At 45.2% G+C, this 26,594-nt stretch overlaps 1 protein-coding gene and 1 long non-coding RNA gene across 2 annotated transcripts in view; one reads left to right on the top strand and one right to left on the bottom strand.

Moving 5' to 3' along the window:
- Window positions 1-26,594, bottom strand: part of LOC144792837 (putative cation-transporting ATPase 13A4) — a 289,798-nt gene that overhangs the window by 52,702 nt on the left and 210,502 nt on the right. The window contains exon 21 of the mRNA XM_078668035.1: window positions 5,255-5,334. Coding sequence (XP_078524161.1) covers window positions 5,255-5,334 — 80 coding nt within the window. The remainder of the gene's footprint in view (window positions 1-5,254; window positions 5,335-26,594) is intronic.
- Window positions 20,221-26,594, top strand: part of LOC144792839 (uncharacterized) — a 202,801-nt gene continuing 196,427 nt past the window's right edge. The window contains exon 1 of the long non-coding RNA XR_013602631.1: window positions 20,221-20,511. This is a non-coding gene — a long non-coding RNA (uncharacterized LOC144792839). The remainder of the gene's footprint in view (window positions 20,512-26,594) is intronic.

Here is a 26,594-nt window from a genome sequence, read left to right on the forward strand (position 1 = left end):
TGATCGACAAGGCCATATGCATGTTTACGTATGGCCTCCTGTATTGTGTAACCTCACTATGTTAATGAAATACAGTTCACTTGTATAGTTACAAAAGGTGCATTACTGTGTAATTCTGGCCAGAATGCGTGTGTGTATTAACGTTTTCCTTGTAGTAACAACGAATTGCAGTTCTCCTATATATATCTGCACTTGTGGTTTGAATACCCTTGCTAATTTACTAAGATTCACTTATTTGAAAAATACTTTGCATAATTCTGAAATGTACTCAGTAGAATACCATTTTGCATTTATATTGTGATCGTCTATTTGTATTCATGCATTAAAACCATGTATTGGGATGCTTGTTATACCTAAGTTGATCTTTGGAGTTTGAGTTCCCATTGCTTAACCTTCAACATGAATATCTGTCTCAGATGCAATGTTTCTCTCTCCTTTGCAGGTGCAAGTTGTGAGAACTAGTCAATAGAGAAAGGTTCATTGTGTGAAAGAGATAGAGATGTTAGAAGGGAGTACTAGGATGAGGAGTGCTAACAAACAAAGGGAGGACGGCTGTTTATGTGGAATAAAGAGACAGGACGTTCAAGGAAGTGGTCATGGAAGAGGTTTCTGATATGAGAGTCTGGAAGGTTCTTTCTGTGAATATAATTTTCAATTGCAGTTAAGATTTGTTCAGATTCCCTTTAGACTTGGAGAGGTACAGTCCTCTTTGGGATCTCAGTGGTGTAGCTTTGTGCTATAAAATATTCTCTCCTTTGAAAGCTTCTACAGAGTTTCAGATATGCTGACACCATCTCTACTTGATTAGATCTAAGAAGTGCTTTCCCATTTTGTACAAATTAATGTAGGTTTAGTTATGAAGAATTAGATTTCCCTCCTGCATCCTAGGCAGGAGGACCAACCTTTCCATCTAATTTCCACACCGTCTTATTTTCCGAACTGTGGCTATGGAATTCCCCATTGGTTGCTTGTTATTGAGAATACATTTTTTCCACTACTTTGGATTTCCAGGAGTAATTCTGTAATTCTTTACTATGTTACGGAGACTGGATTTATAATATATCAGCTTGGCTTTTAGTTTGCAATACATCTATACTTAATCCTATGTACCAACTCTGAGCTTTACTTTGTGCCCAAATGGGTTACTCTGTAGTTATACAAATGTCATTGATCCTGTTGAATCTGGCCCTTTTTGCAGGGTTATCCCCTAACCTATTGCCTTCCTCCCCCTTTTGTTCTGACCCTTTTTTTTTGTTGGCTTTAGGACTCTGGGCACCTTATCACTGCTAATCAGAGCCAAAGTGCATGTGAACCCACTTAAGACATGATATGATTTGTTTATACCGGTTTGGTATATTTATTTTATTTAGAAGTCCCCTGTAAAGTGGTACACAATATACTCAGGGCCTGTAAATTAAATGCCACTAGTGAGCCTGCAGCACTGGTTGTGTCACCCACATAAGTAGCCTTTCAAACCGGTGTGTCTCAGGCCTGCCATTGCAAGGCCTGTGTGTGCAGTTTACTGCCACTGTGACTTGGCATTTAAAACCACTTGTCAAGCCTGAATCTTCCCTTTTATTACACATAAGTCACTCCTAAGGTAGGCCCTAAATGACCTTAAGGCAGGGTGCTGTGTAACTAGAAGACAGAACATGTAGTTTTAAGTTTTATATGTGCAGACAGTGACAAAACTCTATATTCATTTTCACTGCTGTGAGGCCTGCTCCTTCCATAGATCAGCTTGGTAATTCCCTTATTGTAGTAATATTAAGAATGATATATTGACCATTGGCTCCATTTGGCGTAATTGACTCCATTTTCTGTGCTGACTCCATCTTGTGTAACAGACTCCATTTTCTGTGCTCGCACGTAGCTGCACAGTGGGGAGAGGATGTTTTTACTCTTCACTTCTTTTCGCATCTCACCGATCAGAGTGAACTGGAACATGTTGTGTGGGATGCGTGCTTGGTACCTTTCAGGGCAGATTGTGTTGTTGCCAGCGGAATGTTCAGCTCTGTCTCGGAGTCAAAATACAGAGGCCTGGCCAGCTTCTGTTGATCTTGGCACAGACCAGTACGGTCAGCTCGGTTTTTCGCAACGGAAGAAAGGGGGTAAGGTTTCCAAAACCTTCGCGTCACGTTGAGTAAAAGGTATTAAAAGGTGAGGAGTCGTTGCGGTCAGATAGAAGCTGATTTATGGAGTAGACGTACTGCAACAAAATATTCTGGATTTGGGTCTCGATCAAACTTCTTCCTGGGCTGTCGAAGGGCTCCTCCAGCTTGAGTTGGCAAGAATGTTGCACGATCGATCGGTGAGGTGTTACTTTGTGTATATCATTTCTAAGTTTCTTTGCTAAATGTATATATGCTACATGTTATTTTGGTTTTATGCTTGGGGAGTCTGCATCAATCAATATTTTTTGCCTTCCCTTCCAAAACATTGAATGAATAAATGTGCATTGGTGTAAGTCTGCCAAAATGGTGCCAGACAGGATGGGGGGGAAGGGGAGGACAAGAATACACCGTATTGGATAAATACCGTACATTCCTGCCCAATCCTTTTGCCGCAGGATAGTGCAGCAATGTGACTTGCTGAGCTGCACTGTGTCAATATCTCATAAATGAGCCCCCGTGTCTTTACATATTCATGATGTGAAAACATGGGCGACTTTTTTTTTTTAATCTAATCCTATAATGGTGACCCATTTTGCTTCTTAGGGCTCATTTCCTGTTCCAGGCTCACCCTGATTACAAAGGGACATAGGGCTTCAAGTGTGTGCAGTTGTTGTACTTCTTGAAATGCATAGCTACGGGCATCCATAAACACACAGCTGAACAAGGGAGAGGTACAAATGCACACAGACCACTATGCATTCCCAGTCTTTAATGCACACCTTCACACCTTTGTGTACACACTGGCCCAATGAGAAACATTCAGCCAGACAAACCGATCCAGTAGAATTCTGTAGTGACACACAGATGTGAAGTTATAGGAGTCCATACCACAAATAAACCAGCACACATAAGGCACCACCAGATATAGAGATGCTTTTACAGTAACAAACACCCATAGATACAAAACAAACTCCGGTACACACAGAACAGCAGATTTACAGGCACCCACTTACATACCTTGACGGACAAATAAAAACAAAGGCGGGCATATGGAGTCACGCACACGCTCAGACACACATGCACATGAAAATATATCAGTGCAAATGAGGCTCACCAATGCTTACAATAGTGTGAGTAGATAGATGGATGGCGAAATGAGTGTCTGTTCCTGGGTCAATAAATGGATGCTTAGATGGATGGTGTGCAAGTACAAATGAAAGGATGGTTAGGTGTGTAGGGCAATGGAAGAACAGGTCTGTGTGTGGTTGAATGGATAGACCAAATGGGGTGTGAATGCATGGAACCCCTTCATCAATCCATCCACGCACTCCTCATCAGCAAGCCCACGTATCCTTTCATGCACTCACTTATTGACCATTCAGCCAATCACGTATTCACCCCTTCATCCAAGCATCACCAGGTCACTTCCTCGCACATTCATTAGTCCACCATCCTTGTACCCACCCACGTGTGCCCTCATTCACATATACCTTCTGGCACACACACTCAAATTCATTTCACCAAGCAGTCTGTTGCTAACCCATCCAAGCATTCATTAACTAATTAATCATACCACCGACTACTTCTGAATATAGAAACACAGCCACATACTCCTAAGCCAATCAATGAAGGAGTTCAGTCAAACTTTGATAAATATCACTAACATGCCTGCCAACTCGCCCTGTTTGAGGAAACCATTAGCCAGACCAGTTTTTTAGGAAAGCATGGGATTTGCAGAATTTGTAGTTTTGCTTTACCTGTTATAAACTTCAGCAGCAAAGGTGATTGGTTAAAATTAGACCTTTATACATAGGCACACCTTAGCATGAAGCCTAATAACTGCTAGGTTTTATTAATGTTCTTTTTATAACTGCCTTATACAGTTGATTGGCAGAATGGTGATGGTTTAATATGATAACAGGCTGCCACATTGTCAGTAGTTGATGGTCAATGTGCAATCTGGTAAGAAGCTGCCGCATGGTTCAAGTATCTGGACACTGAGACATCCACCAATGATTCTAAAGAAAGTTGTTATTTATTTGATAACTTACTTTGAAGGCTTTCAAGTGTCCTTCTCATCCCTGTCACAGAACAGGTTTCCCTAAAACTATGAGTAAGGGCAGCTGTGAGCCGCTCTCCATGGCATTCCAATGTTTGTCAACGCTAGGTCTGCACTAAAGAGATAGCCTAATATATGAACGTATTCATGACTCCGTGAGGTGGGATTAGGCACAGTTTGAGTACATTTCATCCAAACATTCATGTGACCTGGGAGACTGCACTGTATATCTGCCACAGAGGACACACCCTTGTGCAGACCATGCAGCTGGTCTGCCCTCGAGAAGACTCAACATGATCGACTTCTGGTTGACCATGATACAGAGGACGCCTCCGATGCACTGCAGAGCTGCCCCTTGCTGCCCACTGAGGGCAGTTTGTTGTGTTATAAAGATCATAAGACAGCGAAGGGCTATCACTGGTGGAGAGGGACCAGTCCTGTTACCTTATCATCCAGCAGAAAGAGGAGAAGAGGCTGACTGTGCTGCTACAGATCTGGCACAGGTGAAGAGGTGGTCTGTGCTCTCTGGGCAGACAAGGGTGAGAGGACTTTAGTGCAGACCTGTTAAGTGACAGCCTACAGAGAGCTATTGATAAACGTATAAAGATCACAGACTCTCTGGGAGCTACACAGGTGAATGGTCGCAGGTCGGCCCTGCTCAGTCTGCTAAAGCACCTTCAGTTAATTTCAGATATTGACTTGGGGTAATGTCTTTGGATAGAACCACCAAAAAAGGTTCACTGTGGAATAGGCCCTGCTGCTGCTCCCTGGTACAATGGGAACACTGGTCACAGCTGACGTGTGTGGCAAGGGAGTGTACACTGCATTCTCTAAAGTACAGCTTCTGATGTGTCTGGGAGTCACCCTGTGCCTGCTGCACAGATTCATGTTGCCAGTGCCCAGCATTTAAAAACATTAGTAGACGTGTGACACTCTTGTGCACTTCTAGGTAAAACTGAACTCCTTGTAACTCACAGCAGTCATTGTACGGTGTCCTTCCATCTGAATTACCTGTGAGTAACCCCAGTCAAGATGTACTACTCAGACACATGCTTCATGCATTTTTTAATAGGTTACTTACTCTAATTTAATCAGTTCTTCAACCAAGCTTGCTTTCAGTCTAGGAGACATCCTGGCAAAGATTACTCCATTCAGCAGAAACTGAAAGAAAGAGAAAAGGGGGGACAAGTTACTCTTTGCAATACAACAGGATCCCAGTTTTTAAAATTATAATAATAATTATCACTGATAATGCATCATCCATAGGTGCTCATAACATCCACAATAATAATCAAACTCCTCAATTATACTTAGTGTATCAAACTCAGAAGGGTGAAACGCTGAGTAGATGTGGCAGGATTCAAACCTGGAACCTTCAGCGCACACAAAGGTAACACCTGTGAATGGATTGTGGAACTTGCAGATTGTGCCCTGCACTGGGTCTGGCGGAGGAGACTCTTGTGTGTATTCCACAAGACACCACAAGGCAAGAGTCTCCTCAACCAATCCCAGTGCAGGGTACCATCTTGTGAGTATTCCACAAGACACCACAAGGCAAGAGTGTACCCTGCACTGGGATTGGCTGATGAGACCCCAGCCTTGAGGTCTCTTGTGGAATATGCACAAAATTATGCCCTGAACTGGGCTTGGCTCAGGAGACTATGGTTTTGTGGTGTCTTGGGGAATGAAGGCTCCCCTGGCTCCGAGTCTGCCGGTAGCATATCTATACCTGCTAATAGTGGAAGGCTTCTGGTCCTCCAAGGAACCTGAGGTGAATGAACCAAAGATCCTTGCAATGACCCTTGTAATGGGAACACATGCCGTGGTGTGGACTCTTCTTGGAGGTGGCCCTAGTCTGAATGGACTCCAACCTTTGACTCTGTGACCACAGCAGCTTCAAGGGTGCTCACCTATGCTGGGTGCTGCCTGGCGTTGGGTACTTGTGTCCACAATAATCTGTATTCCTACCTCTCATCAGTCCTCTTTATATACATGGATTGCATGAGGCACTGACAGAGGCTTGTGGTCTCGTGACACGAGTGCAGCATGAGTACTACTTGACCTGTACCTGAGAATCCCTTTTGCCTATGTATTTCAGCCTTGAAGCACCTCACCTGACAATGATCTTACTCATATATTAATCTCCTAATGGTATCTCGTGCCCTCTGCCTGTCTCTAACATAATGTGGGGTTGGGCATTATGAGTGGTAACTATTGGCATGCACCCATGGCATGACGGCACCAATTTCTGAAGTTATCTGAGGATCAGAAGAATGTTGGTTATTCTTAAAGTATTATGGACATCAATGCCATGAATGTGCACATTACATGTCATAATGCTATTGATTCTTGGCAAAATATGGGCGACCATGACGTGAGGTTGCCCACATTTGGCCAACTACACAATAATGTTGAGGACTACTAGCACATTGTGATGATCCTTCGATGGCAGTTCTGGCCCTGGCATCCTTGACATGAAGGTGTTCACTTGTGGCCTGCAGAGAGAGTCATCAAACCAACAATGACCTAGGTCGCTTATGGGCATTCAGTTTTAGACCGAGACGGTGTACTGCTTATCACACTTTTTTCTCAGCAGAACAAACCTCCCACTTCTCATCATTCAAGGGAAGGTAATACACCAGTCAGTAACCCATCTTAAAAACAAGCCTGCTCCCTATCCAGACAGGAAAAGAAACCCACACCCATAAAGTGATGAAAAAAATGTGAAAAAGCGCGATAACACCTCACGGGCGCACCACCAATGGGACCCCTGGTAGGTACTCACCAGGACGGCCCAGTTATCATCATCGGTGTTATCGGGCTAAAAGAAAAGTGTCCGAATGAAACACAACTGTGTTATAAGTGCAGTGGAAACAATACAGTGATGTCACAAAACATACACACATATAAACAACTACCAGCACGAACCCACAGTTTTATTCTTGTTCATTTATGCTGCTAGGGTATATTAAAAAAGTGAAAATGGCTACTACCTATAGAGCCAGATTCTCCTTGCCAACATGTTTCATTGCCATGTTGATATTCAGGCAATTTCTTCAGGGCAACAACTTTCTATGCCACTGCATTGGACACCAGGGTTTCGAAATACTGTAGTGGAATTAAAAACATGAAAAACGAGTTTTACTTGCAAGCACCACATGCATATACACAACGTTTTAAAAGCCACATAGGCACAGGGTCATAATTACCCTCACTCGGCAACTGTCTTTCATACCAGCCGAGAGGTCTTTAGGAAAGAACTTTTTTTGTTAACTCCATCCGTGAGTAACCTGGCCACTCCTTCCGTTATTTTTAACTGCAAAGACAACATGGCACATCTATTAGCACTCCTCACTTACCCTAATTATTCGTGGGTATCGTCTATCTAAACCCCACTGACCCCCTTCCTTAGTCTGTTTTACCGGTAATAGGAGCGCGGTCGGCGTTCTATCGTCCCTCGAGCACCATCCGAGGGCGATTGATTTGTATTTATGTTCGTACACTGACTGCTTGGGCCAATCAGATTGCGGATGCTATTCTCGCGGTAGTTGGCAGTCATTTTACATTGGGATACCGTGTTCGCCAAACTGGTATGTTTTTCCGATATTCACGGGCCCTCTCGATAGCGTAATCTCACGTTATTTGGCGGCCATATTAAGTAGGGCAATGACACCTTCAGAGTGAATGGAATACTACAACAAAGTGAACTTCTCGCGAGATTACGCGATAGCCTCTTGCATTCGTTCTCTTCCCTATACATGCATGTCTGATCAGATTATAGTCTATCTTGAACCCCACGTTTGACCAGGAGCAGAGGGAGGAAACCCCTGTGAACAGCAGTGTGGTCAATTTATCAGACTACCCCCTATCTGTGAATGAGGAACGAGTCCTTAACAAAGGGTTGGGCTTTGTCCCTACTCCGACTCACGATGCTTTCAAATGTAGAGTGGAATTTCACGAAACTGTAAGGAAAATCAAGCTAAAGAAATTCTTTGCTAAACAGCCAGTAGAAGAGAAAAGAGGTTTCTATACCAGCCTAAAAAAGCCATCTACTTTTTGCCCTCCAGGAGGTTCGGTAGGACCCGAGATAGCAGTGTTTGAGGCAAAGGTGTTACAAGACATTGAATCTTTTGAGGAGAACAACACAAAAAAAGTATTCAAGAATATGTCCAGAGCTGACTGGGAAGCGGTCGAATCCCTTCAAAACAACCCTGACATCACTATAAAAAGTGCCGACAAGGGAGGAGCAATTGTCGTATTGAATACATGCGACTATGAAACAGAGGTATACAGACTTTTGAACGTACGTGCTAATTACCAACCACTGCTCAGAGATCCCACGGGCGAACTATTGGAGACAATTAAAAAACTGGTGGGACAGGCAAAAGAAAACAAGTGGATATCATCTAAGGAGGCGGAGTTCCTTGTGAATACGAACCCAAGGACTCCGGCTTTCTACATTCTACCGAAGATACATAAGGCCACCCGGCCACCTCCGGGTCGCCCCATTGTGACAGGAATACAATCGGTATTAGAACCCCTGTCGCAGTTTGCGGATTACTTTCTATGTGAGTCAGTGATCACTCAAAAGTCCTTTGTCAAGGATACGATGGATATATTGAATGTTCTTGATGACATGATATTTGATCCGTCAATGGAGATTCTTGTAACAATCGCCATCGAGTCCCTATACTCCTGTATCCCTCAGGATGCCGCTTTGGTGGCAGCTGCACGAGCACTATCCAAGCAAGAATGGTTTTATGATGCCCCCCAAAGTTTTGTGCTACAATGCATCGAATTAGCACTGACGAGGAATTTTTTCAGCTATAAAGAGGACATGTTTTTACAAATCACGGGTACCTCCATGGGCGCTACGATGGCACCGAGCTTGGCATGCATCTATGTTGGCCAGTTCGAGGAGCACGTCATCGAGTCTAACAGCAATCCTTTCAAAGGCAACCTCCGCCTTTGGAAGAGGTATATAGATGACGTGCTCTGTATCTGGACTGGAGATGAAACTATATTACTGGAGTTCCTCAACTGGCTTAATAACCAGGACCGCTGTTTGCGCTTCACTTGGACATATGACAGAGACAAGGCGGTATATCTGGATTTGGACATTGAAGCTGGACAGAACGGTCTTACAACAAGAGTGCACCAGAAGCCTACTGATAGGAACTCTTTGCTCTCTTACGAATGATACCATCCTAGGGCTCTGAGAGATAACCTTCCTGTTGGACAATTTCTCCGCTACCGTAGAAACTGCTCTTCGACTATGGAGTATAATGAACAGTCTCAAACCCTGAGTAACAAACTTGAAGCTAGGAAATATCCAACGAAGGTGATCAAACAGGCCAGAAAAAGAGCTTTGAATACCCCCAGAAGTGCTTTGCTAGAGACTAACATTAAGAAGAAAGACGATTGCATTCCGGTCGTTATGACCTTTGACCCCCTCGCGACCAAGATCCGCCAATCTATTAGAAAACACTGGTCTATTTTATCGAACAAAGAATTCAAGATGCCTCCACCACGCTTTGCCTTTAAGAGAGCATGTAATCTGAAAGACAAGCTCGTACACACTAGGATGAGACAATCGAGTGTTCCAAAGAGCAGTACACTGCCTAAAGGCCATCATCCATGCGGAAACTGCTCTGTATGTCATCTGACTGCGAAAACCTTGACAATACCATTGAAATCTGGAAGAACATGGACACTGCGACAGTTCAGTAACTGTAATACCACAAATGTGGTATATAGACTCCAATGCCAATGTGGTTTACAATATATTGGACTAACAACACGTAAAATAAAACTCAGAATCCAAGAGCATCTAAGTACCATCAGAGCGGGAAGATTGACAACTAAGCTAGTTCAACACTGCCACAGGAACAATCATACTTTTACCTGGGTGATATTAGAAAAAGTGAGTGGAGATGCACAATCAGTGGAGAGACTACTAACGACAAAAGAAGCAAGATGGATTTACAATGAGGGAAGTGAGCAAAATGGACTGAACGAACTTCTTGAATGGAATAAATTACGTTAGCCCTTTGGGGCGGTGTTCCTTTGCAGCAATGAATTTGTGTTATGACCTGTTCCCTTATTTTCTAATAATGCAGTGGTATGAACCACAGACAATGTGACAAAAAATGTTGGTTTCATGTTGATAATAACAATAATCCATTCAGGAACTTGGTTCAACATTAAATGTCTAGCATTGGGAAATGGGTTCAAGATAGACTATAATCTGATCAGACATGCATGTATAGGGAAGAGAACGAATGCAAGAGGCTATCGCGTAATCTCGCGAGAAGTTCACGTTGTTGTAGTATTCCATTCACTCTGAAGGTGTCATTGCCCTACTTAAGATGGCCGCCGAATAACGTGAGATTACGCTTTCGAGAGGGCCCGTGAATATCGGAAAAACATACCAGTTTGGCGAACACGGTATCCCAATGTAAAATGACTGCCAACTACCGCGAGAATAGCATCCGCAATCTGATTGGCCCAAGCAGTCAGTGTACGAACATAAATACAAATCAATCGCCCTCGGATGGTGCTCGAGGGACGATAGAACGCCGACCGCGCTCCTATTACCGGTAAAACAGACTAAGGAAGGGGGTCAGTGGGGTTTAGATAGACGATACCCACGAATAATTAGGGTAAGTGAGGAGTGCTAATAGATGTGCCATGTTGTCTTTGCAGTTAAAAATAACGGAAGGAGTGGCCAGGTTACTCACGGATGGAGTTAACAAAAAAAGTTCTTTCCTAAAGACCTCTCGGCTGGTATGAAAGACAGTTGCCGAGTGAGGGTAATTATGACCCTGTGCCTATGTGGCTTTTAAAACGTTGTGTATATGCACGTGGTGCTTGCAAGTAAAACTCGTTTTTCATGTTTTTAATTCCACGACAGTATTTCGAAACCCTGGTGTCCAATGCAGTGGCATAGAAAGTTGTTGCCCTGAAGAAATTGCCTGAATATCACCATGGCAATGAAACATGTTGGCAAGGAGAATCTGGCTCTATAGGTAGTAGCCATTTTCACTTTTTTAATATACACTAGCAGCATAAATGAACAAGAATAAAACTGTGGGTTCGTGCTGGTAGTTGTTTATATGTGTGTATGTTTTGTGACATCACTGTATTGTTTCCACTGCACTTATAACACAGTTGTGTTTCATTCGGACACTTTTCTTTTAGCCCGATAACACCGATGATGATAACTGGGCCGTCCTGGTGAGTCCCTACCAGGGGTCCCATTGGTGGTGCGCCCGTGAGGTGTTATCGCGCTTTTTCACATTTTTTTCATCACTTTATGGGTGTGGGTTTCTTTTCCTGTCTGGATAGGGAGCAGGCTTGTTTTTAAGATGGGTTACTGACTGGTGTATTACCTTCCCTTGAATGATGAGAAGTGGGAGGTTTGTTCTGCTGAGAAAAAAGTGTGATAAGCAGTACACCGTCTCGGTCTAAAACTGAATGCCCATAAGCGACCTAGGTCATTGTTGGTTTGATGACTGTTTGAGTGGAGGGCGACCTAGGTCATTTCCCTCTGAGCTCCTTGTTTGATGTGCCTGCAGAGAGAGGACAATTATTGGCAGGTTTGTGTATTTATTTCCATACACCACCTATTACGTGGAACTAAATCTGTGGGTGACATAAGGAACAAATGTCACTCAAATAGTACTCTGTTATTGACAAGCCAAGCTTCAAGACTATATGAACACTGCAAACTGAACGTCTATTCATCTAGTGTCATAGGGCCCCATTCTTTCATCTGTGCTAACTTCTTTATCAAACAAGCCACCCATGCTTTTATGAAGCAATCTACCCATACACTCAATCCATCATTCATCCATTTATGCATGCATTCATCCATCCATCCATGTACTCACAGATAATTTCCTCATTGGACTTACTCATCCAAACAATCTTCCAAACATTGGCTCTTATTATTCGCAGGCTCACTCATCCACACAAACACAAACTCGCCATCCATAAAGAAGCAATTTCACTAGATTGTTGTTAGGGCCCAAGTCACAACTCGTTCCAGAACCAGAGTTACACAATTTAATAAACTGTGTTTGCAACACCTGGTCCAGCTCCATAAACCCATGGGTCAATCACTGGCAGGTGCCCTTCAACGCATTAGTCATGGGTATTTCTGAGGGGCCGAAGGGACCTGGGGTGGAAATAAATGGGGTGGAGATGTGATGGTGTGGTGAGCCATGTAAAAGTGTGTCATCTGGGCTCTAGCAAGGCTCTGCTGGTGATCTTGTAGAGGACATTGGGCTACGAACCTTCATCTCTAATCCTGCCAAGTCTCTCAGTGCTCCAAATGTGCTTGCTGATATGAAAGTCAAAATCATAATTTCCACTGCCCTATATTCTTCCAATATTGTGGGGGGTTGCTTTTTTTCTTGGAATGATGCAGTACAGATTAAGGCGTTCATTTTCCATTCATCAGACATGGCAGACTGCAGTTTTTTTTATGGTTGATCATGACGATTAGACAGTAATGAATCAGCATTTACAAGGGCCTCGGCTGCAGAGGAACCTCCATGGGGCGGAGGGGCTTCTGGAAGATGTATGTTCTTAAGAAGGGACAGAGACCACCGACACACTAACATTATCCTGTTCCTCTCCTCTGGCTTCTTGATGATGTATGACCTTGACTGGAGGGCAGAGACTGCATACTCACTCTAGCATGATCCTGTTTTTGACAGTGGACCTCCACCTAAGGACTATTGAGCCTGTAGGTGGGGAGAATGTGAATTCCCCAGAGTGTTCCTCCCTTTCCTTTTGCTCAACCTATTCTTGGGGAAGACTGGCATGCACAGTTTGTTTATTCCAGTCAATGTTGGTTCAAGAATTGTTAAAGCTTTGGTCATCTTTCTCATTGGACAATGTCACAGGTACAGCAGGAACAAATTCCACAAAACCATCACCATCCTTTCCAGAGCCACCAGTGGGTGTGAGGGAGCGTGAACCTTCTTGTGCTACTTGAAGAAACATCCACTGTTGCGTAAGAGTGCACCAGTTTCCCTCTTCTTCCGCCCTGTGGTGACTTGTGGTTCAGTGGTGTCTTGCACTAGTCTCTCCAACTTTGCTCTTCTTTCACTCCCTCACCTCTAAAGTCACAATGTGAGATGGCAGCTTGAAGAGTAGTGTTTTGTGTGCAAGCACGTACTTTGACTGTCTGTTTCAGAAGTGAGTCAATAACCAGGGAAGATATGTATCCCACATCATGCTTCCATACACAATGGGGAACCTGATGTTTTCCATTTTAAAATCATCTCAGAAGTCTAGATTTCCCCATTGAGGACAAGAAATGTACAACTTTTCATATTTGTAATGATAAATACAGGTTATAACTGAATGGGCTTGGAGTCTGATACAGAAATCTGTATGCAACCAGCATGTCAAGTGCTTGCTTCCAGCCAGGCCCACCTATGCATTCATGCATCCAAGATCAATTCATTGCTACCATTATGCCATTATGATGCTGGAGCAAGTATCCCATGGTCAAACTCAAATGGGCAGCCTTATCAGCCACTAGACGGACACTTGAGGTCCAGCACTACTCAAGAGGTGGGCACATACAGGTCATTGCTTAATGCAAAGGGTTCATGGGGTGTCACCAGCCTCATCACGCTCCTTCAGAGCACATATCATCCTAGGCACAAGCAGAGGGAGCAGTGTTTATGTAATTCAGAGATCTGCTTATACCACCTGGAGGCTTCATTTGTGCCTCAAACACCTGTCTGCAAGGACATCATTTACTTCTTTTGTTATGTAAAACTTAATTAAAAATGTAACTTTATTTTAATAAAGTTCTGCAAGTAGTACCAAACTTAGCTTTAGCCCTAGATATTAGTTAAAAAAAAATATGTAATCAAGTTCTAATGAATAATTCAGCACAATCTAAGTACTTTTAATGGCCGCTTAAGTGCAGCTGCAGCAACATTCAGATATGGCAAGCGAAAAGGTCTAATAGACTATTCATTTATTCCATTTAATCAGCTTCAACATTTTTATATTTTAAGGCAGTTATCCTTGGAGTTAGCAACCATCTCACCTTGGAGATAATTTAATGTAAAAAGACATAAAAAATAAAAATGGAGTGATCCAGCAAATTATAGATTGATTTGTTTGCTTGATATCACGTCTACGATTTATGCAAAATCCCTTTAAATACATCTTGAAGCTGGATATTTGTTCGATAACTTTATTTCGGCCTCAAAGGACCATAAAAGCTCAGAAAAATACATACAATACAAATATTAAGACAATATATGAAATACCTTTAAAATACATTATGTATACAATGAAATACAATGCGTGATAAAACAGGATTAAACTATGTCGTTATCGAATTACTACATTTGGGACAGGAGTACATACTAGGCACTAGTCAGACCGATGCCACATTGCGTTAAGGAAATGTGAGACTGCAAAAGTGATAGGGGGGTGCGTATCATATTTAAGGACTCTCATTGCATGTGAGCACTGGCGAAATCCCAAGTTTCTACAAATAGGGATTAGCCAGTACTTACGTGCACCCCGATACCCTGGGCAGAAGAAAAAGATGTGGACTTCATCTTCCAGAAAATATCCACAGACTGGGCATTCTTTTTGATTGTTTCTGTCCCATTAGCTAGAGAACGCTCTGAGGGGCAAGGTGCCCAGTCTAAATTGCGTATAGAGTCTTCTAGCTAATGCAGGGAATACTACGTACAAGAACTCTTCCCTTTTGTATTCTGCCTTGACCTGAAGGAACTCTGTGGTCAATCTTCCCACCTCTGAGCTCAACTGAAGGGTGGCTAGGTTATAGTTCTTGTAATGGCGGATCACCTCAGCCTTGGTGATCTCCGAGCAGGCAACATCAGTGGTCTCCCAAAGCTCAGATAGGCCTATCCTACTACAAGTGAGCTTAATATGTGAGAGCCACTTAATGTTCTTGCCTTTCAAGGCATCCCAGACTTCCCTGAATTCATTCCTATAGGACACAAGTTCCGGCACAGACAACAGTCTTTTCCAAAATAATAGAGGGCGTAATGACATAACCTCTTCAATAGGGAGCAACCCTAGATCCAAACGCAGAGGTACAAGTGGTGTGCTCACTGGGAGACCCATTATGTTCCTCAGAAAGGTATGTTCGGCCCTCGCCAGACTAAGCGAGTTTTGATGTCCCCAGAGTTCAGCCCCATAAAGTGCAGCTGCTTTGGCCTGCACGTTAAAAAATTTCGATGACTGGGGCCGCTGGTTTGAACTCCGACTCTCTATGGAGTTTCTGCATCCCCCCCACCACTCTTGTAGTGTTGCTTTAACCACCTGCGGATCCCATTGAAAATGTTCGCCCACGGTAATGCCCAAATATTCAAAGGTTTTAACTCTCTCTAGAGGTATTCCTCCCAGAAGCGGATTCGGCCATGTCTGCCTCGGGGGATTGAAGATCATAAACTTGGTTTTATCCAAGTTTATCTCCTAACCCCACAGGGCACAAAAGTCCGCAAAACCATCCAAAGTACGTTGGATGCCCGTTGATGTCTTGGACAACAACAAAGTATCGTCCTCGAACATCAGAGCGGGCACCCGGCCCGTAACTAACCTCGGGGCATCTATGTCTCCAGTCCCAAGAAGGTGATCTACCAGGCCGTTGATGTATAGGCAAAAAAGAGTGAACACAGCCCTGGTGGACCCCTTGTTTGACCGGAAAGCATAGTGACAATTCACCTTGCCTACCACACCTCACCTGGGCATAGTTGTCAGTGTGGAGCCTTACTAAAACATTGAGGAGGTAACCAGGTAGACCCAGCTCATTTAACACCTTCCAGAGTTTATCTCTAGGCACCAGGTCAAACGCTTACCGCAGGTCAACAAAGATCATGTAGAGGCTGCCACCCTCTACAGTCACTGTTCTCCAAAAAAGAACCTGCAGTCTAAATAACTGATCCACAGTTGATGTTCCCTGCCTGAAGCCAGCCTGGAAGGTGGACAAGATCTCATGTTCCTCCATCCAGGTCTGTATTCTGCCCAGGATGTTGCGTCCCATCAATTTTTGGCTAATTGGCCTATAATTGGACGGTTTCAGGGGGCATCCTTTTTTATAGATAAGGACGATTTCAGGGTCCCGCCAAGAATCCGGAGGATCCATATCTTTTAGAATTGCATTGTACATAACACAAAGGTAGGGGACCCATATATTTGGCTCTGAGCGGTACAGATCGCCCGGTAGCTTGTCCAGACCAGGGGCTTTGTTAGGGGACAATTTCAGAATGGCAGACTCGAACTCCGAGAGTGTAATCTCCCAGGCCCCCTCCAGTCGATACTCGAGGAGGGGGCATGGGAGAGGTGTCTCTAAACCGTCGCCGCCCTGGAGAGAGTACAACTCCCCAAAGTGTAACTCCCAAGCCAAGGCAGCTATATTGGGTTCATTGGTCAATTTTCCTTCCTTACTCCCACAACTCACAATTGACCAAAAGGATCTGGAGTCTTTGGTCTTAAGTGCAGTTCTTAGCTCTTTCCACTTGTCTACCTCCCACTCCTTCCTAGCCCTCTTAGTGGCCAGCTTATACACACGCCGACATAGCTTGATCTTTTCAATGTCCTGAAGCCTGACCGCACAAATCAGTTCTTTTTTAGCTTTTCTACAGTTGGCATTGTACCAGGGTTGGACTATGACTGTTTCTACCTTGGGTCTCACCTCTGGGTAAAACACATCCCCAAGGTTCAGTACGAGCCCCTGGTGGATATTTAGGGGCTCCTTGCTAGCACCTAGGTTTTCCTCCACCTCTGCCATGTCACAAAGGTGGGGCAGTGCCCTTAGATAGACTTCAGCCAGTTTGGAGAACCCAGAATACATGGCCACTTGACTCTCCGCCTGTTGTTAGTTACAGATAGCGGAGGGCCTATTAGATTTGGGTCGGAACCTGGGTTGGACAGGCCCAGACTCCCGTGTTTCAGAGACATGACCAGAGGATTTTGGTCGCTATCTTTCCTAGGATGGATTTTGAAATCTGAAACCATACCCCAGGTTCTAGCTTCCACCAGGATATAATCCAGGATGGAGTTTTGGCCCTCTCTGTTAAATGTCATTTGGCCGGTCTATCAGAATTTGTCCTCCCATTACAGGCTCTAAGAGAGGTCGAAAGAGTGAGGGAATTGATTTGTAAGACCAGAAGGGTCCAGGCTCTCACCACCGGAATCTGCGGTTCCGGCATAAGCCAGAGCTGGTCCTCTTCATCAGGGCCACCTTGGGATGGATCAGTGAGTGGCTCGAACTGGCAATTAAAATCACCACCCACAATAAACGTAACTGCTGGGTCCAGAGTTGGGATGAACTGCGCCAGTTGGTCTATAGTTGGAGACTCCTTTCCACTAACGGTGGGTCTCGAGTAGAGATTTATTAGCGCAGCTTGCCTATTTCCCGGTAGTGTGAGCAACACACACTGCACATCTTGCAACTCAGTGGGAATCTGGACAGCCTGGGCCCCCAGGTGTGTGCCGACCCAGATACTGAGTCCCCCAGAAGGTCTGCCCCTCCCCTTCTTAGTAGCCGGTTCACTGAAGGTAGAGTACCCACACCTTTGTTCCCCTGCCAGTGCCCAAGTTTCCTGAAAAAGGCAGACATCATTACTTTCCACAAATGCTCCCCAATTGGGGCACAACAATTTGTTTTCCATCCCGGCCATATTCCAGGAGAGGATTTTGATAGAATCCTTTGCCTCCCCGTCCTAGATTCGGAATCCACTGAGTTCAGGCTGTCCCCCTGAGCAGGCCCCTCCCCCGGTGCGACTGAAGGAAGTGCTTGCCCCAGCTTGGATGGCTCACGGTCCATGGGCCCAGCCGCAGCCTCCAAGGCGGTCATACACAAGCCCTCCACTCCGCCTGTGGGGGGCCGGCCTGGGCCCCTAGACGTGCGTCAATCAAGTTGTTTTAGTACACTGAATCTATTAGTAAGGGCAAGCAGATCGTTCCTAGGGCCAATGATATTATTTCTCTCCCGGGTATCATAAAATCTAGGGCCCGGGATAACCTGGGCACCCCTGTTCTGGAACCCTCTCACCATGTTCGAAGTGGGATAGAACTAGGTCAAGGGTAGAGATTGTACTTGTGACCCAGGGGCCCAGTTAGAGATGTGATCCACCACCCTACTATGCCTGAGGTTTATGACTATACAGTCACCTTCGATGTTTTTCCCCCGCGGCCCTACCCAACTTACACGCCAAGCAAAAAGGATTTCGTTTGAAACGTGCAGTGGCAGTGGCCTATTATAGTTGAGCCAGTGAATGCATTTACTCTTGAGGGTGCCATAATCCTCCCTTTGCTCTTGGTCCAGGGCTGGCACTCCTGCAAGAACCACCACATATGGTGCCGACTCAGGTGGAAGATTCAGGCAATTAGTTTCTGTTTCGGAGGCTAGGGGATTACTAGTTGCGCTCCTGAATGCATAGGTTTGGCAGTGGCCTTGCCCACCCCCCCCTCACCAGCTCAACGGGTCTGTTCCCCACTGTGTGTCTATTAGTGCCTTCTCCAGCTAAGTCCCCCTGACTCCGCGCCTGGAGACTCTGGGAAAACGGGACTTTGGGCTTAGATATTGGCAATACAGGGGGATTACAAGATACATTATCAAACCTAGATGACCTCGCTAGACTAGCATTTGTTACAGGAGGGCCGGGAACCACCCCCTCCCCTGGGGCAGCCGAGTGCAATTGTTCCAGGCTCGTCAATCTATTTTCAATGGCATTTAGTCTATCATGCAAAGGACTACAAGTCTTGACAAAGATATTTTCCATCTTGGCCCAAAACTCATCACCTAGGTCCGTATGCCAGACATCATTGAAGGCTGGAGATGCCCTAGGCACATGTACTGGCTGCTAGACTGCAATTGGACTCACAATGTCAGAGGTCATTTGGTCCTTTCCCCCACCATTACATTTTTGCAGCTTGGCCTTCCTCTTGTTCATGGGTGCACCCCCACGCTTCCTTTTAACTGGTGCTACCACAGCATCTGCACCTCTCCTTAAACTTGTTGCGGAGCGAGTTTGGGGGTTCCTGGAAGTAGAGCCCGGGCTTCAAACCTAGTAGCCGAGGTTTCCTGCGCAGGAGATAGTGCGTCCTCCCCAACTGGGGATACCAGGGTCTTGTTTCTATTTGTACCTGGTGGAGGGACCCCTCACCGATGTGCCCCCCTGTTGGATGTTTCAGGTAATACCGGCCAAATGGGTGAAGGTGCCAATGCCAGCCGACCCAAAGAGGACCGCTTATCCAAATTCGGATCCAAAGATAGCCTTTTTTCAGTTATGTCTATTTGGTGGGCCAGAATAGATGATGCTCTGGTGAGAAACTGATCAAGAGTTCCAATAAACGACCCGCCAGAGATCGACTTTCTTCCCTTTCCCACTTTAGCGCCCGCCATCACAGGGTTGGAAGCTACAATACCTTTTGTCCGAGACAAATGGAATGGAGCAAGCACTACAATGCTCAGCAGAGGTGAATGGAAGAGTAATAGGAATTGATTCTCACCAACCTTAGCTAGGTCCTTTTGCAATGGAGATGAAAGAGGGAGGCCCTGTCCCGTCCTCACTCGGCCTCGAACGGGCTCAAACGGGCCCGCCCTTGGACCGGGCTTTGACCAGCACGCGTCCCCGCGCGTCCGTGTTGCGGAATCAACTGCTTCCCTAGATGCTTCCGGTGCAGAGGGGCGGGCGGTCTGGTGGCGTCCCCCGCGGCTCTCTGGTCCTTTTTAGTCCTTGTCGCAAGTGCGGGGCCAAGTGCGGGACCAAACAGGTATGGCGCGGGAGACGCAAGAAGTTTAAATCCCGGTGCAGAGGGCGGGGCAGTCTGGTGGCGTCCCCCGCGGCTCTCTGGTCCTTGGAGTCCTTGTGGCAAGTGCGGGGCCAAGTGCGGGACCAAACAGGTATGGCGCAGTGTTGTAATGTAACATGTCTTGTTCATCCTCCCTATGCTTTCCCCTGCTGCACTGCTTGGCCCTTGATGATGTCATTGGAATGTTGGGTGGCTTGAATAGTAAGGAGATGTCAGTTAGCATGAAGGGCTGAGCAGTGGAACTGCTCCTGGTGGGGTCTCTAGATTATCTCTACTTATCTCATGGATCTGAAGAAGAAATAAAGCTATGATCCTGAATATCACATACAGACTATGGATCCTTCTTTATTGTAACACTGGCGACGATGTAAAAGAACCTGCGTGCTACTTCTATGGATTTGGACTTTAGACTTTCAAAAAACTAAAGGATTTGGATTTGGATTTGAATTTAAAGAAACCTGCCACCGCAAAGACCCCACCAGTGAACATGTCATCGGTCGCCCTATTCATGTAAGTGCCAGTTTCAAAGTCTTTGGCAGTACTACTTTGCTGCAACTTACTATAAGCTGTTTGGAGAGATGGAGAACTGTGTTTAATGCTGAGTGTGATGTGAATAGAGCCTGTGGTTTTCATTACTTGCCTGATTCACTTACTGGATTTATCAGCTCTTGTTTGGGAACACAAAGCGAGCCTGGAGTTTGACACTCTCTTTAGATTTTGAATATCCCCTACAGTTATTGGCCCTGTGACTGATGTGTGGAGTAACGATGAGAAAACCAACTTATTATATTTTGGATATCTCCAGGACCATCAGAGCCAAGCCTCTGTGCCATCGCAATGTTTTAACTGCCAATTTCTGGGGGATCGCATCGCAATTGTTTTGGCTGCTTTGTGTATTGAGCAGTTTAATTGGAGGGTTGTTACTGCCATCTACTGGATTTAAAGAGTATTTTATTTGCTGGAAATGAAAAACGAGTGGTTAATTTAAAATAGAATTACACCTCTGTCGACAATTTTTGTTTGCCTCCATGTAGCAACATCTAATGTCGATCTGATTGACTGCTATTGAATGCGCTGTACTTCAGCAATTTTACACTGGAAGGAGTGACATGGGACTTTGTGTATAAACGCTCCTGTGTTAATAATCGACACGGAGGAAAAGTCATCGTTTTGACATTTGTTGGTTTTAGAATTGTGGCGGTTGGACTCGCCGTTGCCCTGCGTGTCTCGCGCTGTTTTCTCTCGCGCTCCTCCTTTCCAGGCACCTTCTCACATTGTGGATTCCATTTCCTCTCCCGGCAATGCTCTGAACGTAAGTGCGTCATGTTTAAGCGTCGTGCATACCACCATTTTTGTTTCCATAGTTACTGGCACATTGTTTGGGAGCGATCTGATTTTTCTTCACAGGAAGCAGCAGTAATCTTTCATTGGAAATAGCGAACTACTGCTCACCTCATGCATTTGGATATAGCGATCTGCTGCACACTTCAGGAGGGGCACTTCACATGAACTTATTCAAGGTACTGTTTACTTCCAAGTTGTGTGTGCCCGCCGTCCCTCTACATTTTTGTGGAATGGCTCGGGAGCATAAATCGAGCTCCGGTGTTTAAGACTATTTATGAGCCCGGGTGATCAAAACTAGTGAAAGAGAAAGTTTCTTGTTTGGGAAACATTACATTTCTTCATTTAGATGGTTGTGTATGGGTGGACACGATTCTCACATTTTTTATTTTAGTCTTTTGTTTTCAGCTCTACTTGTCCCTAGTGCTGCACTAAAGTATCCAGCCTGGGCTCAGTCATAAATAGCCGACCTCCTGATTCAACTTGGCGACCTGATTAGGCAAGAGGCCACCCCATTGGCTGAGCAACTAAAATCACTGACAACTATGGTAACTACGAGGCAAATGCAATCTGCCCCTATTGAAACACCTTACGGAGTAAAGGGTGGAGGCTCAACTGCCAACCTAAATTTGTGTCCTGGGGTTCCCACAGACAATCTTGCGACCATTAGCACCCAAGATCCCAACACAAGACAGTCCACTAGCCAGGGCCCCAGTACTATCCCACAGCCCTTAGTTTCACAGGGGGAGCATGACCGAACTACAAATACCATACTGAGGCCAGCTCATGCTGTGACAGTGAGTTGTCAGCCAATGGCCTGCCCCCCTCACAAACCCACCAGCTCTGGGGTGGCTCGGGATACGAAGAGCAAAGAGACAGGGGGTAAGGGTGATGCTGCTTTGCCAACTATAAACCTTCCTCCAGAATCATTACCTTACGTAGCTGTTCTAACTGGGGTCACTCCTTTAAATGGTTCCCAGAGGGAGTCGCAGCTGGAACTTAGGAAAAAGAGTTCATTTTGGCTAGCATCAAACAGGCACTTCCCCTACGAGAGGGCAGGGGAAATTCTGATGGTATGGAGAGTGGATTGGGTGGGACCAGACAAAAATAATATTTTGGGTGACTGTGTGGTCATTCATTTTAAAACCCCCCAGATGGTAAGCTCTTTACACAATAGAATTATCCCTGTTGAGACCCACACAGGAGTGAGAGTGCTCCCTCTCGATCACTTTTACTCCAACTGTTGCAATCTTGATAGGCCAATGACTCTGCTAGGGTACATTAAACAGAGGGAGGAGGGACACCACCTGACCCGTAGACGTTTTACCGACAGGCCTCTCTTTTATGACTTGTCGGTAAATAATCGATATGGACCCTTGGAAGATGTCCATTGACCATTAACCATAGAAGCCTTGGGCTCTGCCAAGAGTAGTAAGGAACAGCAGGAAGGGAATGCGCTGACAACAATAGGGAACCCGCAGTGGACACCACCTGTTGTCTTGAGTACCGAACTAGGGACATATGTCCGGCTTACCTCGAGGGAAGGGGCTTTGGTATGTCAATCTTCCCCCTCTCCATTGGAGATTATACTAACCCCAATAATCTCCCTGATGACACCCTAAAGTCGCTAAACTGTCCAAAGCTAACCAAAATTCCCCCTAAATCATGGAGTGGAGCATGTAGCTCAGGTAGAGTTTTGAAGATCTTATCCTGGAATGTGGCTGGCATTAAGGGCAAACTCTCTTCTCTCGAATGGGGCTTGTTCGTGGACCAGTTTGATATGTGCCTGTTCCAGGAGACATGGGCAAGTGAGGATTGTGCAAGGGTGGGCTTTGTCACATTTAACATACCAGCTACCACCAGAGAGAGGGGAAGGCCGTCCGGTGGATTATCTATGTGGGTAGCTTCTCATGTGGGCTGTAATCCTACCATCTTAAATAGCTACTCTCATGATATTCAATCGGTAATGCTCACTTTTTCCCTCTAAACTGAGATTCGCAATTATTAACATCTACTCACGGCCTGTAAGCCTGGCCCAGGAATCCAAAACTCTTGCGGAGTTAAACCTCTTCATCCCGATGGTGCCGCTTAACTCGCGACTGATAGTTCGGGGAGATTTAAATTGCCACTTTGAATCCCTCGCAGGTACTCATGATGTCATCACTAATTAGGAGAACCTGCAGTGGGGGCCATACCCGATCCACAAGCTCATCCAGTTAAGTCTTGGTCTCCTTTAGTACTTCAAACCAATGCCATCCTTTTAAATCACTCCCTGAGGACCTGCACTGTCCGTACACCCTCGAAGAGGCCGAGCAAGCCCACATTTAACAGAACCAGCCAGGCTTCTCACATAGACTACATTTTGGTAGAGTGTAGGTCATGGCAGAGGGTTATGGATTTTGAGGTCATTCCACGTGCTGATAGTGACCATAATGCTTTGGCATTATCTTTGAAGATTCTGGTATATCTCCTGCGAGCGAGGCCCTTTTTGGTTAACCCTCACTAATAATAGAAGAATAAAGTGGGGGATAATGAAACAATCCCCAGAGAAGTTGCGAGCGTTATATGAAATGGCGATTCCAATCCTGCAGGAACTTGGTAGTGCTCTGACTGATGGGGATAACCCAGCCCACACTCACTTGGTTGCAACACTCTATAAGCAGCTGATAGACAATTTAGCTGATATTTTATATCTTACTATCCGCCCCCAAAAAAATAAAACTGTCTGGGAAGAAAATAAATAGACGGATATTAAAACCGCCCTGTCGACCCGGGACATGAAAACATTCTGGGCCATAGTAAGAATGGGCAGTAAGGAGGGTAACCTTGTGGGTGAACCAAATCTACCAGCAAAATTGTGGACTGAGCACTTCAAGGCACTGTATGCAACGGATCCGGAACATGACGTACAAAGAGAACCCATGGGCACACTTTGTTTACAGACTAGCTGCGCAGAGGATCAACCAGTATTAGCTTCTAGACAGTCAATTGAGGTGTACAACGGGATAACACTACGTAAGGTCATCTTAGCATTAGAAAAGCTACCAGCCGGAAAAGCACCCGGTTTAGACAAACTCCTCGGGGATTTGTTTCAGGAAGAACCAAACCATCTGGGGCCCCTATTTGTGGGTGCGATTTAGTGTCATTATTAACGGTATGCCCATTCCGGACACCTGGGCTGGGGCAGAAATAGTCCCAATTTTTAAAAAGGTCTCTCCATTACTCCCTGCAAACTACAGACCGATCAGTTTGATCAATGTCATGCAAAAATGGTTTGCTCGGGTAATACTAGAAGAGATGCAGGGCTGGCTGGAAGAAAATGACATCATTAGCCCTTATCAAGCTGGATTCAGGAAAAACACCTCCACCATAGACCAAGTATTTAGATTTCAACTAATTACTTGGTATCAATAGAGGGTGGCAGCCTCCATTTCATATTCAAGGACCTGAAAACGGCTTTTGATTTGGTGCCCAGATCCAAACTTTGGGGGTTCCTAAGAGATATGGGGATTCCAACGTATCTACTTGACCTGCGTATTAAGCTGCATGATGCCACCTATGCTCAAGTAAGATATGGAAGGGGGTGGGGGGGAGAATTAAACATGCAGTCTCCCAGTTGGCAGATGTGTGAGACAGGGCTGTGTGCTCGCACCAACCCTGTTCTGCCTCTTTGTCAACGCACTTATCCCACTACTTGCAGAGGTCGTAGACAATGATGCCCCGAAGTTAGCAAACATGAAGGTGGTTGCATTGATGTTTGCTGACGATACCCTCTTGTTATCCAAGACGCCGATGGGTATCCAGAGGCTATTGGACAGGTTTGCCGTATTTTGTAACAGCAGGGGTTTGGTGATTAACACCACCAAGTTTATGATTGTTGATCCACCCAAGAAAACACGGCCCAACCCACAACTAAATGGGATAGCTTTGGAAAGGGTGTCTGTGTTTGAGTATCTGGGTGTCACCTTACTGAAGGCATGCAGTGGGTGGCCCAGATGGCCAAAGCCAAGCTGAAGCTAGCCAGGATCGCTGGGAGTATAGCCAAATTGGCAAGGGAATCATCAACTAAACCCATTGGCCCCGCGATTGAGATGTATAAGGCGCAAGCGAGGGAAGCCACATTGTATTGGGCGGAACTCTGGGGACACTGCTCGCCCGCTTCTCTAACAGCAGTGGAGAACAGTTTCCTTAGACAAATTGTGGGTCTTCCAGCTAGTACCCCGCTAATTCCCTTGCGGCTAGATCTTGGCATCTCCCCGATTGAAGAAGAGGTCGCTTTAAGACCATTAACCTTTTGGCGAAGACTGTGGGCGACCCCTGAATTAGTAACATTCCATGCAGAAACCAACGTGCTACTATCCTACCCTGGGCTATTGAAAAAGGTTTCTTGGTTTGCTCATGTAAAGTATGAATGTGAAAAGTTAGGTAAACCAACTCTGTGGAGTAGACATGGGGAGATTAGTCCTTCGGTTCCTCGAGCTATATTACCGAGGATTTATCAAACCCAAAAGCTCCAGGCCATTCATTCAAACCCAAAATTAGGCACCGTCACAATCCAGTTTCTCACTGTGAAGGATAACTATAAACCTGAAACCTACCTGGATGACATTCTGCCACAGGTAGCAAGGAAACTGTACGTGCAGTTCAGACATAGTACCTTACCCCTACTTGCTTTCACTAACAAATGGGTTGGGCAATCTGAACATGGGTGCCCCGCATGCAATAGTCAAGAGGGAACAGAATTGCAGGTTCTATTTTTCTGCCCAGGATGCCAGGAAGCAAGGCGTTATTGGCTAGTACAACTTTGCCGGAATTTGGGGTTTGAGCATTGTAGGGAGGCTTTTCGAGTTCTAAAGTATGACACCTCCAACCTCATTGTTTTTGCAGTCCCTCGCTATTTAAATACAGTGTGGCGAAGGAGATGGGGCTTCATCGAAAAGGAAAAACTATCACAAATTGCCAATCGGCATGCATCATTAACATAAAGTGTCCAGCAAGAGATTAGTATACTTGAGATACAGCCTTTTAAATTGTTCTTTTATATAAACGTTCTTACGATGAACGTGATTTTAGTGTAACCTGCTTAGTTTTAATTATTTATTGAAATATTTCTGCTATCTCTTGTCCGCTGAGTACGCAAACATTAATTGAATTGATTGCTTTTCACTTATGTCCATTTTTTTCTGTCTCTCCTGTCCCCTGTCCCATTTTTATCTGGTAAATTTTTTATGTTCTTATAAACTGGAAACCAA

This window comes from Lissotriton helveticus, chromosome 11, assembly GCF_964261635.1.
Source record: "Lissotriton helveticus chromosome 11, aLisHel1.1, whole genome shotgun sequence".
Taxonomy (NCBI): domain Eukaryota; kingdom Metazoa; phylum Chordata; class Amphibia; order Caudata; family Salamandridae; genus Lissotriton; species Lissotriton helveticus.